The sequence below is a fragment of the Macadamia integrifolia genome, unplaced genomic scaffold (assembly GCF_013358625.1).
Source record: "Macadamia integrifolia cultivar HAES 741 unplaced genomic scaffold, SCU_Mint_v3 scaffold1452, whole genome shotgun sequence".
NCBI classification, from domain to species: domain Eukaryota; kingdom Viridiplantae; phylum Streptophyta; class Magnoliopsida; order Proteales; family Proteaceae; genus Macadamia; species Macadamia integrifolia.
In genome coordinates, this window is record NW_024868208.1 from 4,216 (window position 1) to 27,402 (window position 23,187).

The window sequence follows — 23,187 nt, forward strand, 5'->3', positions numbered from 1 at the left end:
TTTTTTTTTTTTTCCTCGGATCAAGAAGAACCATATAATACCCAAAAAGGAGAGAGAACAGGGGAAGAAAACCCTCACCCAAGTTTATGAAATCTAGCCGTTAGAACTACCCATTAAAACAAAAAAGGAGAAATTGCCTCCACGAAGAGGAAGAAGAAGAAGAAGATAGGGAAATTTTGTTTTCTTTCACAGGAGATGTTTTCTCCTCTGCCAATCTCCTTTGTGATTCCATTTCTGCTTTGAACTCGTTTGTTTTTTCAGGGTTTGGGTTTCAACGGTTATGTGGTTTTGTGGATAATGGTTTCAAGTTTTCATATTCAACCGTTAGATTTAATGAGGACAGATGTCGATCATTGGTTAAGAATCCGTAAGAAATCGGTGGATCAATTCTGAATTGGAGACGAGCCAAATCCGCGTAGAGGGTAGTGCCACAATTAAAATAGGTAGGAGACTAACAAAGTCATTTCACTGAGGAATAGATAAGAGTGGAATGCAAACCTACCCTCCCTTGGACCCTTGGAAAGCTAAAAGAATCTTTTGGGGGTGGGATGGTCATTTCACCATCCCTATATCTGGTGTAGGAAGACATGATCAAGTTGCGTTATTTTCTCCTAGATTTTAATAACATTTAGGGGGAAACGGATCGATAAAGGTTTTATCCCTCACCGCAGCTAGATGTTGACTACTTCTTTTGTTAGAATCCGCTCTTTTGCAATAATACCTTGTTTGGCTCTTTATTCAAGCTCTTCAAATTGAGTCTTTTTCTTCTCAAATAGATCCTTAAGTAGTCGTTAGATTAGGACATAGCCATAGTGGCTTGTCCGAGATGTCTTAGTTGTTCCCAAACTCACCGCTCTAGTACAACAAGTTAGTGGGCAGCACCAATGGGTGTGCGAAATGGGGCATCATACAAGAGGGGTGAAGAAAGAGATACACAATGTCGTATGTCTAGCGTTCCTCATGCTCAGACACAACCCTTATGAAAAAGACATCCTTGCCCCTTACAAATAGACACTGTCTCAGAGATAACATTCCCCCTCCCTATTTTTTAAAAATAAGGAAAATTTTTATCACTCCCCTATAATTACCCAAACTCCCCTATTGAAACTTCTTAATCCCCTACTATTTTAAAATACCTAAATTATTATTATAACTATTGTTGTCACACTAGGCTATTGCAATCCTATGTACAGAGGATTTGTATTGTTGATTGGATTATAAAAATTATTTCAAAGACATTTAAAAAATAACTATTAGAACTAATGACAAAGTTTCCTTCACTTTTTTTTTTTTTTTTTAGAAACAAAGTTTCCTTCACTGATAGCTGAAAGATGAGACGGTCCAGATGTGACTCTCATCTCTCCCCACCACTCTTGTGCCTCCTTATTGTACGTGGCCTCAGGAACATTCGGTCCTAATACTGACTAATATTTCCAAATAAAACAAAAATTACAAAACATGCCATCAGATCCATATTTCGAGTCATGCATAAACACTCTCCTCTTTGAATATCTCATCAAGTTGACATTATGAATCAAACACATTGATCTCTAGTCTAAGAGACACAAAATTGTTGATACATTGAACTCATAATGCCTAGCCGCCATGATAAATACTTCTTAAGTCAAGGAACCAATCGTTAGATTGGCAATATTCCATTTAAGATTTTCAAGCAATTCAATCCAATACACACATACGACTCACTTATGTTTTAAAATCATAATTCCAGAGAGCATACAATGTGATGACCAAATGCCCAATTTTACCCCTAGTCGTGAACACATTTAAGTGTAAACTTAAGATGACCATATCTCATAAATACTATACATAATATAATGAATTAAATAATAGAATAAGGGTTGTTACCAAGTCGCATAGTTATATTAGCGTTTTCCTATGTCTATCTCTCTCCTTCCTCTTATAAAATGACATATATGCCCTTTATTGCGAGAGGAGAGACATAAACATAGGAAGTATTAGCTTTCTCCATGTAGCCGAATAAGAAACTCAATTCAATAATTTAATTGAGAGAGGATTCTTAAAAAGCAACATGGCTTCTACACTAATGAAGGTGTCAATGGGAATGCACATAGAAGCATCAATAAGGGCAAGCCGCGTTTCATAATTATTTTTACTAATTTTATTATTGAATTTGATGAACAAACTTCCAACATCCATCATATACATAACTTTCCAAGCTGTCAAGTGTCCTTTCCGAGATGGCGAACTTACCGTCAATGTACAAGAGTAGAATCTTACATCATTTCCTAAAAGTAGCCCTCTCTAACCCTTGTTATCTTGTACTATATTTCATTACTCTATGCTTTGAAACCTTCCAAGGTAAGTTTTGGACAATGGTTACTACCTTCAAAGTCCATGCAGTCTTCATGTTCACTTCAATCATTTTCATCTCATTCTTCTGCATAACCACTAATATCGTTGTTATAAACCCTAGATCCGTCCATTTTAACATAGAACTCATTCACCGCGACTGTCCCCTCTCCTTATTCCAAAACCCTAAAACCACTATTTTAGACAAAGCTCTTAAAGCATATGAGTCCTCAATTGCTCGCTACCCCTTTTTACCTTCCCATACTATTTCGTCCATTGATGTTGTTCCCTACAATAGCCTTGATTACCTGTTGGAGTTTTAAATTTCAAAACAACTAGTCTATTCCTTTGTTCAAGTTCTTTGGTACTAATAAAAGCATGTGAGCTAAAGTTGACTATACATGTACTTACTTATTAGTACATGTGTAGTAGTTAAGGGACACACCTACATGTATGAATACATACAAAGTCACAAAGACCATTAAGTTGGTAGTGTTGCTTCTTTGTCATATAGACCTACACCCAAGTATGAATAGGTGCACCATTTATATGAAAGGACACATATATGTACATACATGTACCTGTAGACATACAGATACACCTGTTCACGTACAGGTACGTTTGGGCCTATAAATACCCATTGCCTACATGCTAGAAATTAATAACAAACCCATAGAGTCATATCTGTCTTGTATACTCTATCTAATACGTTTCTATGTTGTATACTATTCAATCTCTTCTTCTCTCCTCCCTCTCTTTGAGTTTTTGAGTTGCTTAGTATAGCATACGGACTCCCTTCGTTAATCACACTTAGGAGTGTAGACTTTGTAATTAGGGGGTGATTTTATCTTTGAGGTAAAAGAGCAGGTAAACTCTGTATGCATGAATTATGGGCTCTTTAACACCTTAAGGAAAGTATCTTATACGACTTCACCCTATTGTATGTACCTGGGTACAAAACTTTCTATTGCTTCAACTTATGTACCTGATACAAGGACTACATATCAAAAGTAAATGTATCATCTACCATTCATTTTTGAATGTTACATGATTACTTGCTTTCGATTTGTTTACCGTTTTGAAAAATTTATTAAACATTAATCGGCATTGAAAATAAGTGGTGACTCTCTCATAAATTCAATGGAGTTTTGTGTCATTTCTGCAACAATATTTTTCATATTATCTTTCAAATATTTTACTTACTGATTGTAAGGGTTGAGGATTGAAACTGTGCAGTAGGATTATTGTAGTGAGTTTCACGTACAATAGAACCCTACAGGAATTTCACCACTTTGTTCTCCTCCGTGGTAGTCACTTATTAATTGCTCAGTGTATATTATGGTGGGATCACTTGGAGTACTGATAAATCAATTATGGCAGTCACCTTTGTCGAAATTTCTTCATATACTAATAAGTAATTATATAAAATGTTGAAGAGAGTGTATTCAGGAACATGAAGTTCTCTTGAACAGTTGGTATACATGTTCATTATTGCAAAGCAATTAGCTTTATCCTAATTCCTATGTGACACGTCATTTCTTTAAAAGAACTGCTACCTTTCATAAACAAGAACAATATTAAGAAGTGTTTTGTTTCATATAATGATGGCATGATAGTATTGAAAAATGCAATGCATGTTGTAGAAGAATGATACATTGTTGTAATTCTTAATTTATGGGAGCATTCTCTATATAAAATATCAAAAAAAAAAAAATTTGTTGGAACTTATGATATAAATGCTCTAAGGTTTTTAACTTGAATTATACATTTTTTTCTCAAAAAAAACATATTATATAGATTGGTGATTCCTTCTTACATATAACTATATACATTGATCAATGTTTTTGAGGGACATGGATTTCCAAGTTTCTTGAATTTTGAGAAGAGTTTTGATTACTACATATCCATTTTCTTGGTTTTTTGTAATGTTTCAAAAGTCATTTTTTGTTCTTTATTGGGTGTTGGGAGGGTTAATTTTTGTGCCCATTATCTTCAAATGAGATAACCCAAACTAGTTGAGTTGTAACCTTTTGTCATGACTCAAATTCTTTGATTTTAAAACTGTTTTAGTTGGGATTGTTCCTGGTTCTTTGATTGGTATAAGAATAATTTTTTTTTTTTTTTTACATTATAATTTCAGTTGGTGCCCTTTGGCTTTGTGACAAGTTTCAATTATCAATAACCGTAATTTAATAAAAAAAAACATTTAATGGTAGTATTTTACTACTAAGTGTAACAAATGTATTGTTATATGGTTATAAAGTTATAAATGTCATTTCTTAGAGGCTTAACATATTGAGTCTCAATATGGGTTTAAATTTAGTTATTTCTATCATATCCCTAATAGATAGTTTATTTATTTTAAAAATAAAAAGCTCTTAACCACGAAGAGTTTGACCATTGTTTTCATGTATTTCTTAGTTTAAGTAGTATTTATACGTACATAAGAGATTGTTTTCATTATTGATTTTGCCTTACTTCAAATACTTGTGAATATGAATTGCACGTAAGATTGCATTAAGAATACATTGAAAGTTTTTTCAAATATGATGGATAAATGTACTATTTCATGAAATACAATCATATCAGGACTTGTAATAAATGGATATGGCCTATAATGCTGATTGACAACTGAAATAACTTTTATTGTTGTTCTATTAGCCTGTGGTCACACAGGATTGGTAAAAAAAAAATATGAGGATTGGATTATTTGGAAAGCATGACCAAGTTTTATTGCATGTAACCAACAACTTTTATTGCATGGAACTAACAACGGAGCATTATGGATGTATTGGTCTCCTCGGGCTGATTCAAATTTAATGGTTTAAATTATATATAAATTTGAGCATGTGGTCAAATTATGAATCTTATCTCTGATTGGGCTTAATAGATACTGTAAGTTCATTACTTGGTGAATTATCTTAAATGATGGGTTGTGTTAAAAAAAAAAAATATTTTGGATTATGCTTGTTGTTTACATTTAAATAAATTTTTATACATGTCATTCTAATAATGATATGTTGTTATGAGTCTTTGCCAAACAAATATATAATTAACCGTTCCATGATTTTTTTAATGATCATCTTTATCATAGGTCTGATTTTGTCTATCTAAATTCACATGCTTGAGATCATTGATATACAAAGATCTATATTTAGAAGTCTAAACATTCACTTGAAGTTATTTGGTTAAGTAACCGATAATGATTGAGATAAGACTGAACTTGATGGCGGTTTGAGTCATGTAATGATATACATTGATTTTTTTTATGTGGTTTTACTATTAGTTATCTCAATAATATTTCTAAATTTAAAGATTTCATTGCTAAATTGGGAATTAATTTGGTTAATATTTTTGTGTTACATTATGATTATTGATGATATAATAGATGGAATATTGAAATTAATATACATTTAGATATTAATCTCCTCAAGATCAGAATAAGACTTAGTTCTTTTAATTCATTATGCCAAATGGCATTTAATTCTTAAATGCTTAATGGTTGGATAAAAGTTCTATTTTATGAAAATTTGCATGAAGACCTATTGAATTATTGGGAATCACCACGTATGTGAATTTTTATTTATTTTCATATGTTGCTATAAAATGGTGGAAGTTTAAAGTCCAGCTATGTACATTCTTAACTATGGTTATGTAAGTAGTGCCTTGGGAATTGGATTTCAGTTCTTAACATAAATTGATAATGCTTACAAGATACTATTGATGAGTAGGTGTTTTAAGTTGTTCCTACTATGTATTATTTTCATTATTTTAATGTTAAAATTAAGGTATTTACCTTGTGCATATTAATAATGCCTAAATGAACGACTATGCTAATTATTTATCAATATTTGAATGAATTACGATAAATTCAAGAATTAGTTAATAATGTCAAGTGAGCAAGTTGATTGGCTATCTCAATTGTCTATCATGGACAAGTGACATTAGATTGGAAACCCATCATTTAACCTGATTGGTTGGGCTAGTTGAATTGCTTATTGAGACAAATGGCTTATTGTATAATACATATTGATTGATGCATATGTCGTTGGTATAATATCATGTACTCATAATTGGGCACATATAAAGGTGCATGAGAGCAAAAATATTTTATAAATGCATAGATAAATTAGTATGAAACTGTGGGGATTATAGTTTTTTCCCTAAAAGCACACTCATTTTATAGGTAAATAAGGTAAACAAAAAATGTGGGAATTTTTATGAAGACACATATAGTATTTGTTGACTCTTTTATTAAAAAATAGTTGACAGATTAATTTCTATTTAAAAAATAGAATCTTGCAACTAGGCCTAGATTCGATTATTTAAGTATTTTATTATTATTTCAATTGTGACATATATAAACATATGTTGGTGGAGCGATTCTAATAAAGTTTATTATTAAAATCCACCATAAAAGTATAGCTTGTTTTGCTTTAAGAAAAGTCAGGATCAAAAGTCGAAAGACTAAGAATGTAAATGATATATATTTTTTTATCACTGAGGTTAAATCATCTAAATGAATAAGATACCAAAAGGCATGTATCATAGATCATGTGATGGACACCCAATATATGTGAAGAGGTTTAATATTGAATTAAGTTCAAAGGGTAAAAACGAAGTCACTGAATGATCTGTTTAGTATTACTAAAATTCGTTCATTCTGATTAGATGGGAAAGTAGTACTATCTTAATAAAAGATGTTGAGTAATAAAACTCTTAATTAAGCCAAAACCCATGAACTGTGGGGGTGTGTTAATTGTGATACACACTGTGAGCTGACCCAAGTGGATGTAGGAGGTGAGACCGCCTACCGATGAGAATTTTAAGACGAATTCTCTACGCATCCATGAGACCAAGATAGGGGATAGGGCATGTAAAAATGTTCAAACTTTATAAAAGGGATGTCACGTTAAGTCGACTGATTAGACATGGATAATGAGCTTATCGGCTACACAGATAAGTTAATATTCAATAAGTCTAACTTAACCTGTACTCTGTAGCGAATATCATTAGACCTAGTGTAGGTTCAAATCCATAAGACACCTATAACAATGTACTCTATTATGTTTAATATATCAATTAATTATTTTTCTAGTTATTTTGTTATTTTGAAACTTGTGGGGGATTGTTGGAGTTTTAAGTTTTAACACAACTAGTCTCTTATTTTGTTCAAGTTCTTTGGTACTAATAAAAGCATGTGAGCTAAAGTTGACTATACATATACTTACTTATCAGTACATGTATAATAGTTAAAGGACACACTCATACATGTATATCATGCAAGGGACACACCTATACATATGGATATAAACAGGGGACATACCTATATGTACATACACTGACACCTATAAAGAATAGGTGCACTCTTTATATGAAGGGACACATACCTGTACATACATGTACTTATAGACGTACAGGTACACCTGTTCACGTACAGATACGTTTGGGCCTATAAATACTCATTGCCTTCATGTCAGAAATTAATAACAAACCCAGAGAGTCATGTCTGTATTGTACACTCTATCTATTACGTTTATGTGTTGTATACTATTAATTTCTTCTTCTCTCCTCCCTCTCTTTGAGTTTTTAAGTTACTTAGTATAGATTACGGATTCCCTTCGTTAATCACACTTAGGAGTGCAACCTTTGTTATTAGGGGGTGATTTTATCTTGGAGGTAAAAGTATCTTATACGACTTCACCCTATTGTATGTACCTGCGTACAGAACTTTCTATTGCTTCAACTTATGTACCTGATACAAGGACTACATATCAAAAGTAAGTGCATCATCTACCATTCATTTCAGACAAGTTTAACACCACTTCTTTAATAATTCTATTACAACATTATCTTGCAAAAACCCCCATTGGAGCTCCATCTTCTAATATATTCACTACCATAGACACAAGTAGTGGGATCTTGTGGATCCAGTGAAAGCCTTACCTCCATTGCTTTGACTACACCAATTCATCAACATATACTACCTTATCCTGCAACTCTTCATCACATTGGAAGCTTTCTCCTAATGGGCATTGCAAAGATAGCCCTAATGGGTGCACTAACCACACTCAATATGGTAATCAAGATGAGAGCTTTGGCTACCTTGCATTAGAATCAATAAACTTCATAAACTCTGATGGAGGTGTTGAAACCACAAACACGGACTAGTTTTTGTTTGTGGAATCAATAATAACAACTTTAGGCTTCATGATCAATCAGCTGGAGTACTAGGCCCTGCTGCAATGAACTTGTTAATAGTTTCTCAGTTAAGTTCCATTTCACAACTAGATTTCTCCTATTTCTTTGGCAACCTAAGTGCATGATTCGTCTTCGAGAGGTAATCTGATCTTCAGTGATGCACATATTAGTGGATTCACAACTCCGTTCGTATTTGATCACTTATATTATCTTAGTCTAATCGGCATTAGCGTTGGTTTGAAAATGCTTAATATTCGACAGTGAACATTTGATCGAAAAGACTCAGTCTCAGACTCATACTCAGACTCAGGCTTAAGCTTAGGCTTAGGCTAAGGTGGGGTGATCATTGATAGTGGCACACCCTAACAATTATAGCAAAAGAGGGATATAATGAGCTAATAGACGAATTATCTGTGTATCAAATGATGTTCAAGTGCTACCTAGTTCCATTCACAAAATCAAATAGGTTATGCTCCTATGGAAGTTTTCTTAGGGACTTGAATGGATTTCCAACTGTGACTTTCCATTTTAAGGACAATGCCAACTTGGTTTTAGGAAATGGAGTTTATTTACCCAAGTAGAGGAAGATGTTTTTTTCCTTAATTTCCTCCATAGTGATTCAACTTATGTATTTGTCATTGGAAACATAGCTCAACAGTTCTATAATTTTGGGTTGACAAAAATGAGCTTTCGTTTATTCATTCCAAATGCATTATATGAGAAGCAGTTGGGCTATTTGCTTGGTAGTAGAGGATCTTGTCTAGAATAATATTATGGTCTGGCTTTCTTTCACTATATATATATATATATATATATTTGTTTCCTCATCGGGATTCTTAGAGGAAATTCAAATGGCACAAATTAGTTTACATAAAAATAAATCATATGATTTATTGTGTTAGAACAAACACCAACAAATACAAAGAAAGACAAATACATATTTGCATAACACAGAGATTTAATGAGGCTCACACACCGATATGGTGTACTACGTCCTCGAGTGAAGAAGAAGATCATTCACTATGTTTGAAGAAAAATTGCAATGGATATCTTTCTCGAGAGCACCTAAATCGCATCAAGAAAACTCGCCCAGATACCCTAACACGAAGAACTCCAATTTTCATTATTTTCTCAACAAGACGATAATAGATTATATACTCCTCCCAGTTGGGTTGATCCATTAGGTCACGATCAATCGAGTCATACTATACATATCTCATAAAAATCCTATTCGGATCACTATCAAAATATGTTAGAGCAAGTAAAAAATTCGAGACAAATATAACACCTTGAGGTGTAGACTAATATATTTATAGCAAGGAACACATGTGTATAAACAATCAAAGACATTTCTATATATTTTTAAATTGTTTTATTCTAGTTGCAGAACGAAATGTGGCCATCTTTTCTCATTCCCATCTTGCCTTTGGTTTTTGGTTGGGGTGGGGGAGAATAAGCTTTACTCTCTCTCTCTCTCTCTCTTATATTATATATCTCTTAATTATTAGATTTTTACTCTCTTATATTATGTCTTAATTACTTTTTTTTGGTAAAGATTATCTCTTAATTACTAGAATTTAATAAGAATCTTATCTTTCTATCTTTCTCCAAATCTCTAAAATCTCTTCCTTATAGTGCATCTCTTATCAAAAGTACTAAGAAGCTATATCGTTCTCCACTTTTGAAAAAAATTGGATGACTACTGTATCACTAAATAATTCTTCATTTATTTTAAACAGTTCTATAATATGACTTATGTTTTTTTCTCAAGAATTACTCATATAATAAATGCACCATATCTACCACCCCACCTCATCCCCTTAAAAAAAAAAATGTACCAACACCCCCACCACAGGAGAGAGATGCTAATGAACGTTTTCTTTAGTTATATAGATATATATATATATATATATATCATATTGCTTTAAGGTCAAACATTTGTTAAATTCTTGTCTTTTTGCGGGGAAAACTATTCAGAGTCTTCCCAAATTAAATAGGTCTTTATTTAAATTAACTTCTCCAATAATAGAGAGTCAAAATGATCTACACATTGCAAGACAGTACCCACGTCTCTCACTTTCTCTTTCATCCTTGACATTTTATTACACGGTATCCTCTAGGACTATATAAATCCCCCTTACATATGAATCATGAGACACTCCCTTGTGAGCATCCATTGGCTTGGCATAGGATATGCCAACTGACATGGTTGATACGTGTGGATCTCTTTCCTTGACAAATAGGGAGAGTGTTTCCTATTCGACATCATAGTCGCTGTCAGGAAACACCCAAGACTATCCTAGAAAGAAATTATTTCACAGGGTAGATTGGTTATTTCAAGGAAAAATATGAGAGAGAGACATTCAACTAGGCACACCTTGGGCCACTCATGGGGGTGTTTAGTATTCTTCATTGTTTTCAGCGAAAGTTGAATGCTTCTCATTCAACCCCGGTATGACCTGGTCTATGCGGTTGTGGGGTCAGTATAGGCCAGTAGGACTAGTCAGGCTGAAGGCCTGGATACTAGTCATTAGCAAAAAAAAAAAAGAGAGAGAGATAGACATAGACATAGGGAGTGCTAGCGTACACTATACCATTGACATAAAATCTTTTTCCCAGTGTTAGAATTCTAATTTCTAAATGAGGATAGGGATAACAATAGGACGGACAGGTAGGAATGTAGAATGAAGTTCATGTAATATTAGCTAGACCCAACTCATTTAGAACATTGTTGGATATAGGTGACTTGGTTCCACACCATGAAACATGCTTGCGGCTTACAAATTTACAAACACAGCCGTTTGTGTTAGGTAGGCCGGGCCAAGACCCTTATTTATAACACTGCGTAACCTAACGGTTGTGTTTGGTTATGGTAAGCTTGTTTGTTTGTCAGAATATAATGAATGATTTGGAGGTAATTGCATTATTTTTTGATAGAATACAAAAAATGCATATATTTTAGTTTTCTTATGTGAAAAAAAAAAATAAATAAAAGTATGTATGATCAAATGGTTTATTGTATGGGTTAAGCAAAGCAGACATCTTTGGTTTAATTATTCCAGAGATATTGACGGATTCTCAAATTTTGAAGGATATTTATTCCAAATTATTGTGCATGACCATGGTTCTCTTTTGCATCTTTTCTTGAGATTTCGGAAGTCAATTTTGCTAATTTGGCATATATTTAATTTATCAGAAGTTTGATAACAAATCTAAACATAAGAGAACTCATCTTTGGTTTTCAGGGATGCTTCTGAAAATAATGACTATAGGCCGTAATTTCTCTTCCTTTTTTACCACATAAAAAAAACATGCATGAATCAAATATTCCTATTTCTATAACAAATTTTTTTTTTGAAAAAACAAAAATTAGATTTTCCTATCTGCCTATATGGTAAGGTATAAATCTTTCCCCACAACTTATAAATATATATTTTTTTTTAATAGAGAAAAAGTGCTCCATGATAGTAATTATAGCCTCCAAACAAAACCCTCATTCGACAAACAACGCTTCCATATGATGATAATAGGGCATGCCGAGTTGTACCTACAAAATCCACCCCAATAAGGAGGTGGAGCCCACATGAAATCGGATTCAGATCGATTGGACTAATATCGGCTTGGATCGGTCCTAGAATAAGGCTCCGTTTGGTATCGTTCTAAAAAAACGTTTTTGGAGTTTTTTCGTTATATTGGAACAAAAAAAACAGAATCTTCTGTTTGGTGCATTTATGGTCCGTTTCTGTTTTTTTAGAATAAAAAGTGAAAAAAAAAAACTGAAAAAACGAGATTGGACGGAACTCCATTTTGGAGTTCCGTCTTCCCAGTTTCGTTCCATTTTACAAAAAAACAAAAAAAAATTCCCGATAAAAATATGAAATTTTGAAACGCCATTTTTTCGTTTAAAAACTACGTTTTGACATAGAAACTGAAATTTTTGTTTTTAACACGAAACGATATTTCTGGAACAGAAACGATACCAAACGGGCCAGTGTTTTAATACCCTAACCTAGTGCATCATTCAAATCCCGGAGTCGATCCCGATTTTTGAAATCCTGGGTTGGTTTACGAAATCCGATTTTCTGAGTGACCCAGTCCAAAACCCAAGCTCATCAAAGTCCACCTGGACCAACTGAAGTTGAGGTGACACATACTTATTCTTGGAGGGAAGGTCGTTCAAAATTTTCAAAGTGGCAGACAACTTGCCTAAAAAATGCAATTTCCTCTCTCTCTCTCTCTCTCTTTCTCTCTAGAATACCCCTAAATATAATCAATAATAAGAGAGAGAAAGAGGAGAGAGAGAGAGAGAGAGAGAGAGAGACAGAGTATTAGTATTTTTCGTCTTTTTACGCGTTTTGTATGAACTCGGAACTCGTCAGTCTGAAATGTTCACCAATTCTTTCAATTCTGAATTTTCTGACAGTATCCTTTCTGCTCTAAATTCATTTTCAAGGGTTTATTCCAGAAGACGATTGTTCTGTTGGGTTTTGTTCAATTAGGGTTTTTTCCTCTTACTATTGTTTCTTTTCTAAGAAGAATAAGATGACGCAGACGAGCAGTAATAGCAATAGAGGAAGCGGTACAGATTTCCATATACCCGACGAGATCTTATCCGTGATACCAACGGATCCATATGACCAACTCGATTTGGCGCGGAAGATCACTTCCATGGCGATTGCGTCTCGGGTGTCGAAGCTTGAGTCGGAATCTGGTCGGTTGAGGCAGAAGATTCTGGAGAAGGATCGGTTGATTGTCGAGCTTGAGGAGAAGGTTTTAAGGCTCGAACAGGTGTGTCGGGAGAATGATGAGCGGTTAAGGGTCGTTTTGGAGGAGAACGTAAGGTTTTTGGTTTGTTGGAATTTTGTCATTGGTTTTAACGAAAGTGAGAAATTTGAGTTTTTTGGCTGTGATTTGGTCATTGTTTGTAATGAATTTTGGTTTTGATTTATGAGGACTGATAGTTGTCTGTGTATAGGCAAAGTTATCGGAGGAGAGAGATTCTCTGGCTATGACTTCGAGGAAACTAAACCGGGATTTGTCCAAGGTCAGAATTTTATAGCTTTCTTACCGAAAAAACTTAATATAGTTATTGTATATACTTTTTAATTGTTCCTGCTTACTAGCTCATGTATATCCAATCATTCCATGTTATTTTGCTCGCCGGAGGTATGTGTGTATCTCATGTATATCCAATCATTCCATTTTATTCTGCTCGCAGCCGTGTGTGTATTTAAAATTTCTGAAGCCTACCAAGGTGCTTGCAGCCCAAGAGTTGGCACCACATACTTGGGCTTTGTGGTGTTTCTTATGCATTTGACAAATTTGGAATAACACTTGAACCCCCACTGCCAAATGGCTTGATGTTAATTTTTTTATTTGAGTACTTTTACAGCCCTTTTTGGAAAAAGATGCACCCTAAATTGTATTGCTGAGATTCTTTTGTGTTTCCTAATTCTATGGTATGGCTGCCCACTGCTGCATAAATCTAGACATCTAGTGCACATGCAACATGGGGAAAGTTAGACACATACCCAGCTTGGATTCTGAGTGCAGTTGCAAAAACACATAAGAAGGAACATAGTTCCATAAACACCATCCTATCTTGGACTGTTGAGGGTAAAACTCTAATCAATAATAACTTGGGTATGATTAGTCTGTTTTTTAGCTCCTGAACAAGCTATAGTTGCTATATATGAAAGGAAACCTCGCACACCCGTGCTAATGATTTGGATAACAATTTCATTGTTTTTTTATTTGTTCATTCAATTGGAGTTCATTTGTCTAGTGGGAAAAAATTTCAGAAAAAAGTGGTGCCATATGTAATCGTGTTGATGGTTTACGTCTATAATATTTGCTTATTTATGTGGCCCTCTAACTTAAAATGTATGTCTTTCCATACGCCTATTGTATAGTTAAGGCCTGGTGGGTTGTGAAAACATTGATAGTAATGATGAGAATGGTTTGGAAGGAAACTGATTAAGTAGGAGAAACATTAAATATATAACGCATGAGCATGCCACTTGATAGAGTTCTTTATCCTCAGTTGGAGATTCAACATCAATGGAAGTAGGAGAAGGTGATTAAATATGGAGATTGGTCGATTTGTTTCTGAAGTGTGGATCAAGTATTTTTGTATTTTATACACTATATCCGTGTACATTTAAACTTTAAACATGGATTATTTGTCTGCTTGAGTTTTGAGGAGTTGCATGGTAATGGAGTCTCAGACGATCGCTTTTGAACTGGTCAATGGCTTCGTGCTGTAGTTCTTTAACGAAACTCTTCCATTGACCGTACTCAAGCTGGAAAATATTTATTTTCAGCCTTCAAGGAGAGCAAAGATGCTGCCATTATTTCATATATTGTAAATTTGTGATTAAGATTTGATTTCACATTTCATTCAGTTTGATAGAAAGTGGATTCAACTAGTGACAGCAGCAACTTATAAATTTGAGATGCTGGAGTCAAGGGCTTAAAAAATGAACTTCCTTTGCTCTTCATTGTTGATGGGAATGTCTTTTATTGAGAGTACTAGACTGTTTACCCTAATCACTTGAGAATATTAGACACTTCCCTCTAATGACGCTCTAATCAATTCTACCCAAAAAAAAAAAAGTGAAACTAATTTATCAAAAACTCCCTTGATTTTCAAATTAACCCCTGCGTCTTATACTTGATTTCTCTTTCAGTTTTCTCCGAAGAATTGGGTCACATCTAATATCTCTTTACCCTTTCCTCTTTATTTTCATCTTGTAAAAGCTGTTTGTTCCCTAAATCCTTGCAGTCATAGTGGTAAAAATATATATATATATATATATATGCAGAGTGCGATGCAGGACAGTTCCGTAAGCCATGCAGCATCTAGATTAGCTCCCAAATGCAGTAGACACATTCACATCAGTACTTAGTATTATGTTAAATTCCTGACCCATCCGATCTCTCCATGTGTTGTTATAATGTTTGGAAAACTGTGGGAAAGTGGGACTGTTTGGATAACATGGACCATTGCAAGCCCCATACAGGTGAGCAATATGGTTGATATTGGTAAAAGTTTCACTCTTGGCCTTTCTGTGGGATCTCCTGTGTATAACTGTCAGAGTGCCAAACCATTTTCTGTCCATATGGCAAAAACAGAAAAGCAAAGAAAGAAGGGCATGTGTAAAGGGTTTCTAAAATGGGCACGTAGGAACCTTTCCTCCTTCACAATTTGTTCTAAGCCTGGTCTATGGTGCTTTAAGTGATATTAGTGTAATGATATTGATCCCTTTGTAAGTAGGGATAAGGCTTTGTTGTTGTTGGTATTGATTTCTTTGTGGCTCTTAGAAGAATATCCAGTCTGAGACACAATAAGTAACAAATTACTCCACTTTCAACTGTTGGTGGTTTATCAAAATCTCAGAAGGAACTTTTTATATATTTGACACTGAAGTACCAACCTGGTGACTGTTCACTATTCAAACCAGAACCCTTACACTCACTGAGTTTGAGACTAGGGAAAGAAATGGATGGCTTCCCTCTACTTTGCACTCCTCCTGTTTGGCAGAATATGACGTAGGTTGGAGAAAATATTAGAAATAGAGTGTACTGTTCTTTCTGTGACGAGGCACATTCCATTAAAAATCTCCACTTCATCATTAAAATCTCATTTTGACGGGACTTTAAAAAATTTAGCATTATTACATATTAATTATACATTAAGCATTGGCTACTTCTTAAGATGGATTAAGAATTTTTGGTGACTGTTAAATATCTTTAGTTCTTGTGTCTTTCTTTGGATCACTATTGCATCATCAGTTTTGACAGTTTCAATTTATGTAAGCAAAAAAAATTATTCCTCTTTTTAGCTCTCATTTTTCTGCACAGACTAAATCCTAGTTGTTCTGGCAGCTGGAGACATTCAAGCGGCAACTGATGCAGTCGCTCAGTGATGATAATTCATCTGTAAGATTACTGAATTATTCTGTCACATCTACTTGTTCCTTGTGACTTAAAATTTTCATTTGTTGCCAACTTCTCTCTCTCAAGCATGCACATCTTTTTTATGGTTGTAACTTAATTCCTAAATGATATGACCTGTTTAAAGGCTGTATTATGCATACGAATATTATATAAAAAGCTTACCTTATTTCTGTCTTATTTTGTTTTCGTTTTAACAGCAAGCTGAAACAATTGATATAGGAACCTGTGACCAGTCAGTTACTAAAACCTATTCATGGAATGGTATGTTGACATAATGGATCTTTTATTGGGTGCAATTTTTATGTTGATTCTTTGTCATAATCATATATGAACTTTGCATATGAGTATTTTTATGCATCTTCTGGCTCAGATGATGGAGCAAATGGGTACATGGCATCACGTGTTGTTAGTAGCTCTACAGAATTGAGGAACTTGCATGAAGATGGTATGCTGATAGACTTTCCTTTGTTGATTAATGCTGTTGGAATGATCTTGCTTACTGATGACACCCCTTGAGCTGACTACTGTTTTACAGCCACCAGACATGTTGGGCATAAATACTCAATGACTCCGTACATCACCCCACGCCTTACTCCTACTGCAACACCAAAAGTGATATCCTCAGGTGCCTCTCCCCGGGGGTACTCTGCTGCTGGATCTCCAAAGATGACATCTGGTAGCACATCACCCACGAAAGTCCCCTTTGAAGGACGGGGTACATTTTCTTCATGGTATCCATCAAGCCATCAGTCCTCCGCAGCAAGCTCTCCTCCCCGTGGACGCCCATTGCCAGGTTTTTTTACAATTTTTTTCTTTTCAATTTTGTGGCTTGTACAGCCTGTAATGATTGTCACTGGATTTCAAAAGCTGCTATAGGTACATGTGCAAGTGCAACCTTATGCATGTATAGGATAGGGAAAACAAAACATTTGATGCCTTATGCATGTATAGGATAGGGAAAACAAAACATTTGATGCGTTGGCAATAGTACTGATATCCAAAGTTCATTGGACCATTGGTATGGGTGTTCATCACTAATCCCAGTCCTGAATGTTCATCTGACTAGTGGATGGGCCATAACCAAACTACATGGTTCTCATGTTTGTAACAATCTGAACTTCTGAGCGTTTTTGATTTCCTTAGAATTGTTAATTAAATGTCTGGCATTTCATGCCTGATTGCTCATATAATTGAGTCATCTATGTAGTCCAGTTCCTGGACATAGTTAGGCATGTAAGGCCTGGGTTGGGCCAGCTAGTTCATTACGAGCCTTGGGCTGGCCCATTAAAGTTTAATTGTACTAAATATAGCTCTTCTTATGTGCTGTTAATTAAAAGTGGACCAATGATATATAAGCTAGGTTCATTAAAAATTCGATGTATTGCATGTTTCAAAATGTTTGATAAAGGTTTATTATTGTTTATACTATATAAGTATATTTATATATCTATTGTCTGTCATAATTTGATGTGTATACATACAAATATCAAATGTATATAATGATATTTGCATGGTTTACATTTGGGATCGGGCCTGACCAGTTGGGCTTGGTGGAGGTCGGCCCAGTTTGGCGCTGAATATTGGTCTTAGTTCGGTGTCGGGCTGATAGGGCTTTGGGCTGGCCCAGTCCAAGTTCCATCCCTAGACATAATCCATTTAGAATGTGTCACATTACTTGAACATAAACCAAATGGTGAACATGCTGTTGTTGTTAATGTATTAAACTGTGTCGTTCTTCCATTGCCATTTATGAGCTGTGTGCATTGCATTTAATAGGGTTCATCTTTTCCTTTATCTAATTTGTCACTTTGATTTGGTCTGTAAAACTTATAGCACGAACTCCACGAATTGATGGCAAGGAGTTCTTCCGGCAAGCCAGGTCAGTTTCATATATCCCGTTATCTGATTTTTAACATTAAATATAAATTGTGTTGCATCTCTCAAGATTGTTTCTGGGTATTTATTTCCTTCAGGAGCCGTCTCTCGTATGAACAGTTCAGTGCATTTCTAGCCAACATCAAGGAGCTTAATGCTCAAAGACAATCTCGGGAGGTATTCAGCTTTTTGACTCCCCCATTAGCTTGTCCCTTCTTCTTTTTCTATTTTTCTTAGTTGGGGGAAAGTTTCAACTGTTGGATATTGACCGGAAAAATTGGTTATTTCTGCAATCCAGGAAACATTAACGAAGGCAGAAGAGATATTTGGAACAGATAACAAAGACCTTTACTTGTCTTTTCAAGGGTTGCTAAACCGCAACACACATCAGAACTAACACACATTTCTCAGAGACAGTTCATGGATCATAATATTAGGTATTGTTATCCCTTCTCTTTTGCCCTTGGAACTTATCATTTCTCATATTTTCTGTTGACTTCTTGAAACACAGCCAACCAACCTAGATTCTGGATTACAAATTAAAGATCCCATCAGCTCCCCACAGGCTCGTACCTGAAAAATCTCCTGATAAACCACGGCTGAAAGGTGTGATGGGAGAAAAAGATGAGAAAAAAGAAGAGATATGAGGGTTGTTTTGGGACTGTGAACAGTACATGTGAACAATAAATTAGAAGAAAAAGAGAAGAGAAGCCTTCACCTGGCACACTCTAAAAATAAAATTTCTGTAATTCCTCTCTAATCTGTAGGGGTTAGTTACTTGTAAGAAAAACAAAAGGGTCTCTTAAAGTCTATCGATTAGCAATAACTTTAAGATAACTAATTAGAATTGTTGAAGCCTAAATCTTCTAGATAACTTGGGCCCAACCCAACTAACCAAAAGAGGATTCTTTAATGAGTAAACTAATGCCAACTACACCACCTAATGGACCGCACTACTAATTAAATATCTATTTTCGTACCCCTGGCTTTTATGCTGGTGTACTACCAGTTTCATGCAAATGGTACTCTGTAGACTTCTATTCAATTCAACTGAGATTCGACGGTTTACTTGCTGATACATAGAGTTACTGATCATGTCCTAAAACGAAAAACTTGAAACCAACTAGGAGTCTTACTCCTATCTCCTAATCTTTAGCAACTTATTTTAATAAAATAAATTTCAAATTACAAATAGCCCGTAAAATAAAAAAGACCCTAAATTTCCCTATCTATCCCTGCATGCAACTGCATCATTGATGTTGGGCAGACTGGATATAGCATGTTATTAGAGAATTTCCTTTGGGAGAGATGAAAAAAGGACAGAAGGGAAAATGTCATTCAGGTCTAGAATGAAGGTTAAAGTAATTTTAGAGGTCACATGATGACTTAGTGAGTGTCGAAGCATTAAGAGGTTATGCATGTATGTTATTGGCGATGTATAGAGTCTGTTTTACTGACCTAGTAAGAGAGTGCTGTAAGAATTTGAAATAACAAGTTTTATGCATGCTTCCTCATTCCTCCTAGTTGTAAATGGGATGGGTTTAAGCTGTTGGTTCCTGCCTTCAATAATTGGCAGGGTCAGATTGGGGGTGTAACCCATGGTATCCTTTGCTCATCCCACCCAACTGTTGCCACTCCTGAAAGGGGACTAGAGATTGAGCTAAGGTTGTTCTGGTGGTTGATCCTTATTGTGTGAAGTTGCTAATATTGATCATAATTTGGTCCCAATTCTAGTGCAAATTTTACATGAATAATCATCATTGCTATCTTTTTACTTTTGTTATTATAATTAGTAATTTTGTTTATTTTACCATTACTTTCCACTGGGGTTAAGAAATATGATCTTCCAAGTTGGGGACAAAAGAAGCTGTCGTTCCACCTGTTTCTTTCCCATGTTATGGATTACAAAATTTTTGAACTGGCCATTGGGTAGGTCTCGAGCATGGGTATCTGAGCTCATAATATATTATATTGATCTGATTTGAAGACTTTTAGTTTTTTCTTCCCCACTCTGGTGTATGGGTTACTTTTGCTTTTGGATTAAGAAATTCAGATGGTTCTCGTAAAAAAGTAAAAAGAACAAAAAAATTAGATGCACTTTTCCTGAGCTCTTTGTTATGCTTTCCTAATCGTTGGAAAGAGTTTTGATGTAATTGTATCTTAAGGATCATTTCACTTTGTTGTCCTAGAAAACCCTGGTGGCCTTACATGTGCATACTGCATAGCTGTAATGGGCAGCATTTTGTGTTCATTTAATTGGTCCAAAGTATTTGGTGAAGACCACTGCTAGTGCAGGTGGTTGGTACTCCTGCAAGTGGGTGCAGGATTCCAGGAGGTCAAGAGATCAACTCTCCTGTTCTCACTTTGCGTCAAAGGTGCCCCCTTCTCCTTCCCCTCCCTCGTAACATAGCCCCTGTATAGTGTATTTATGTACATGCAAAAAGAGAGGGAGCGAGAGAAGGTGAACATTATACAGGCTTTTACATGCTATAGAAGTTTACTGTTCCATTTTCTGCTTCATGTAGGTTCAAAGCTTGTATTTGAATGAAGAAGAGATGGTATTGGTAGGTGCTAACTGTCGATACTTCTCTGGCAGGTTATTGCCCTGTTATTGTCTTGTGGCATTTGATTTTCATAATGCAATGTTACAAGCAGCTTTTGTCTTGACAGATATTTTGAGTTTGGAGGTTCACTGATATTTGGCGAAGCTTGAAATGGAACAGTTGAATTTTGATTGAATTTTAATTGATTATGAGGTGCAAAGCATTAGCATGATATGGAGGAATGCTTTGCTGTATATAGCTGTTCCTGCATTCTGTTGGCATAGCTGTCCATTCGATTTCATGTACAATGTCAAAAATCATAGTGGTTGATTATGTGTAAGCTTTTCTTCATTTAGCACACCTAAGGGAGTGAATTTTGCCAAATGTACTTTGCTGGTTCACACAATTCTCCATTGTGTAATTTTGTTGAGGAATTGGAAAAAAACAGAACCATTATTGTCAAACTCGGACAATCGCAGCACCACTGGCAAATTAGACCCAGGCTCAACTTGTCGAAGAATCGTGTTAATATGTGATTATGAATGTATGACTCATGTACCTTCTTGGTTTGACTAGTGAATGCTCTTATGCAGTTCATGACTATGATAGTTGCCAAACGGTGCCCATATGCCATGCATTTACTCAGTTCTCACCTTTGGTCTTTGATGATCTAATTTACTGTTGATTTTGATCTTAATTTCATTTATATATATTTTTTCCCCTCCTGAATTATCAAAGAAATATTTGCACTTGTTTACTTTTGTAACGAAGCATACTTTTGTACCAATACTTGGCTCCATCTGTTTGGCTGTAAAATGTTATGTAAAATATTGTAAAGAAAGACTGAATATAGTAGAAATAGTAACATTTGAATGTTGAAATGTGGAGTAAAACATTTCTGTTGCCATTTCTTCTACCAATAATCTGGGTTCTAATTGAGAAGTGTTGGAAAATTTAATTACTATGGTTCTTAAGTTGCATAGTTTTACAACATTTTACATACACCATACTGGGATTTTTTTTGTTTTTGGTTTTTTGTGTTTTTGGTTTTTTTGTTTTGTTTTGTTTTGTTTTGTTTTTTTGCTTTTTGTTTTTTGTTTTTTTGTTTTTCTTTTGTTTTTGTTTTGTTCAATTATTTTATTCTCTGCATAAAAGATTGTTCTGTTGGTAACAAAGATTTATCTGGTCTAGGGCATGTACTCATATTTGTTCTAGAATTTTACCGTTGGCCCTGGGTACCGGTCTAGAAGCTAACTGAAGAATAAACCTGCAAAAGTGTGGGCACAAACTATTTCAATTTTCTTGGACTGGGATGGGAGAGAGAGAGAAGTTTGTCTCTTCTAAGGAAAATGTTTTGCAATTGGAATCATTCAAATCCAATTGGGGATTGTATATTTGTATGGATAAACGCATGGTCACAGGTTTGATTTTTCTATCTGTGCATCTATGATTTAAGTGGAGATAATGATGATGAATTGTTGTGTTAGTCTCCCTGAGGATTAGTTGAGGTGTGGGTAAGCTGGTTTGGACACCTTGGTTAAAAAAAAAAATCATTCAAATCTGTTTAGTATTGAGTAATATATGGTCAATACAATCTTATGGTGTAAAATATGGATGATGTATTTGATCCAATGAGGAGAATAATCTTTTTCTCGTGTTTTGATTGATTCTAGATGTAAGAGGTTCTCGTATGTGTAGGTCCAAGTGGCGAGAATTATGTAGTTTTACCTTGAGAATGTCAATAGGTTGTTTCGATTGCTTACTCATTAGGTCACAACATTCAGACCTTATTGTCGGACCAAGTGTGTCCCTTACAAAACAAGAAGCCCGCCCCTTAGAAAATGAGAGCCTAACTAGGCTACAAATAGGGTGCATGGCTAGTGTGGATCTACGGTAGGTTAGTTCATTTTCAGTATTTTTCTTTAAAGGAAAATTTACTCGCTCCCTTACACTTGGCCTATATTTATTAAAACTCTTTTACTTTTTACTCTCTTTTTTTTTTTTTCCTGATGATATTCCTTGCTTTTTGAATTTTTCATCTCTTTCTCCTCTGCTCTTTTTAAATACCTAGGTTTCTTCTCCTTTTCACTTCAAACCTATTACACATTTTTCAAATTGATTGGTTCAAAACATTATTTGCACCAGATCATTTACTTTAGCAAAACAAAATAAACAAGGGGTCATATGTTCCAATCGGGTATTTGTATTGCTGATTGGATCCAATACTTTTATCAACTCTATATTTATGTCGGTATCATATGGTTTTTTTTTTTTTTTA

At 34.8% G+C, this 23,187-nt stretch overlaps 1 protein-coding gene across 3 annotated transcripts; it reads left to right on the plus strand.

The window, feature by feature from the left end:
• The first annotated feature begins 12,818 nt into the window (after positions 1 to 12,818).
• On the plus strand, positions 12,819 to 21,512 carry LOC122063775 (uncharacterized protein At4g15545-like). 3 transcript variants are annotated; one of them, XR_006135456.1, is made up of 11 exons: positions 12,819 to 13,368; positions 13,508 to 13,576; positions 16,420 to 16,473; positions 16,689 to 16,752; positions 16,862 to 16,936; positions 17,027 to 17,284; positions 18,325 to 18,370; positions 18,465 to 18,543; positions 18,665 to 18,803; positions 20,892 to 20,962; positions 21,037 to 21,512. XR_006135456.1 is itself a non-coding variant. In XM_042627479.1 (10 exons), the coding sequence occupies exons 1-9, from the start codon at positions 13,075 to 13,077 to the stop codon at positions 18,761 to 18,763; spliced, it is 1,038 nt and encodes a 345-aa protein (XP_042483413.1). In that variant the 5' UTR covers positions 12,819 to 13,074; the 3' UTR covers positions 18,764 to 18,803; positions 20,963 to 21,512. The 3 variants fall into 3 exon arrangements, 1 of the variants encoding a protein (XP_042483413.1); XR_006135455.1 differs by having other exon boundaries at positions 20,892 to 20,930; XM_042627479.1 differs by lacking the exon at positions 20,892 to 20,962 and having other exon boundaries at positions 20,963 to 21,512.
• Positions 21,513 to 23,187: the final 1,675 nt, after the last annotated feature.

Coding starts and splice junctions, on each gene's coding strand:
- LOC122063775 (XM_042627479.1), top strand. CDS start 13,075: ATGACGCAGACGAGCAGTAATAGCAATAGAGGAAGCGGTACAGATTTC. Junction 17,285..18,324: donor CCGTGGACGCCCATTGCCAG/GTTTTTTTACAA, acceptor TAAAACTTATAG/CACGAACTCCACGAATTGAT. Junction 18,371..18,464: donor GAGTTCTTCCGGCAAGCCAG/GTCAGTTTCATA, acceptor TATTTCCTTCAG/GAGCCGTCTCTCGTATGAAC.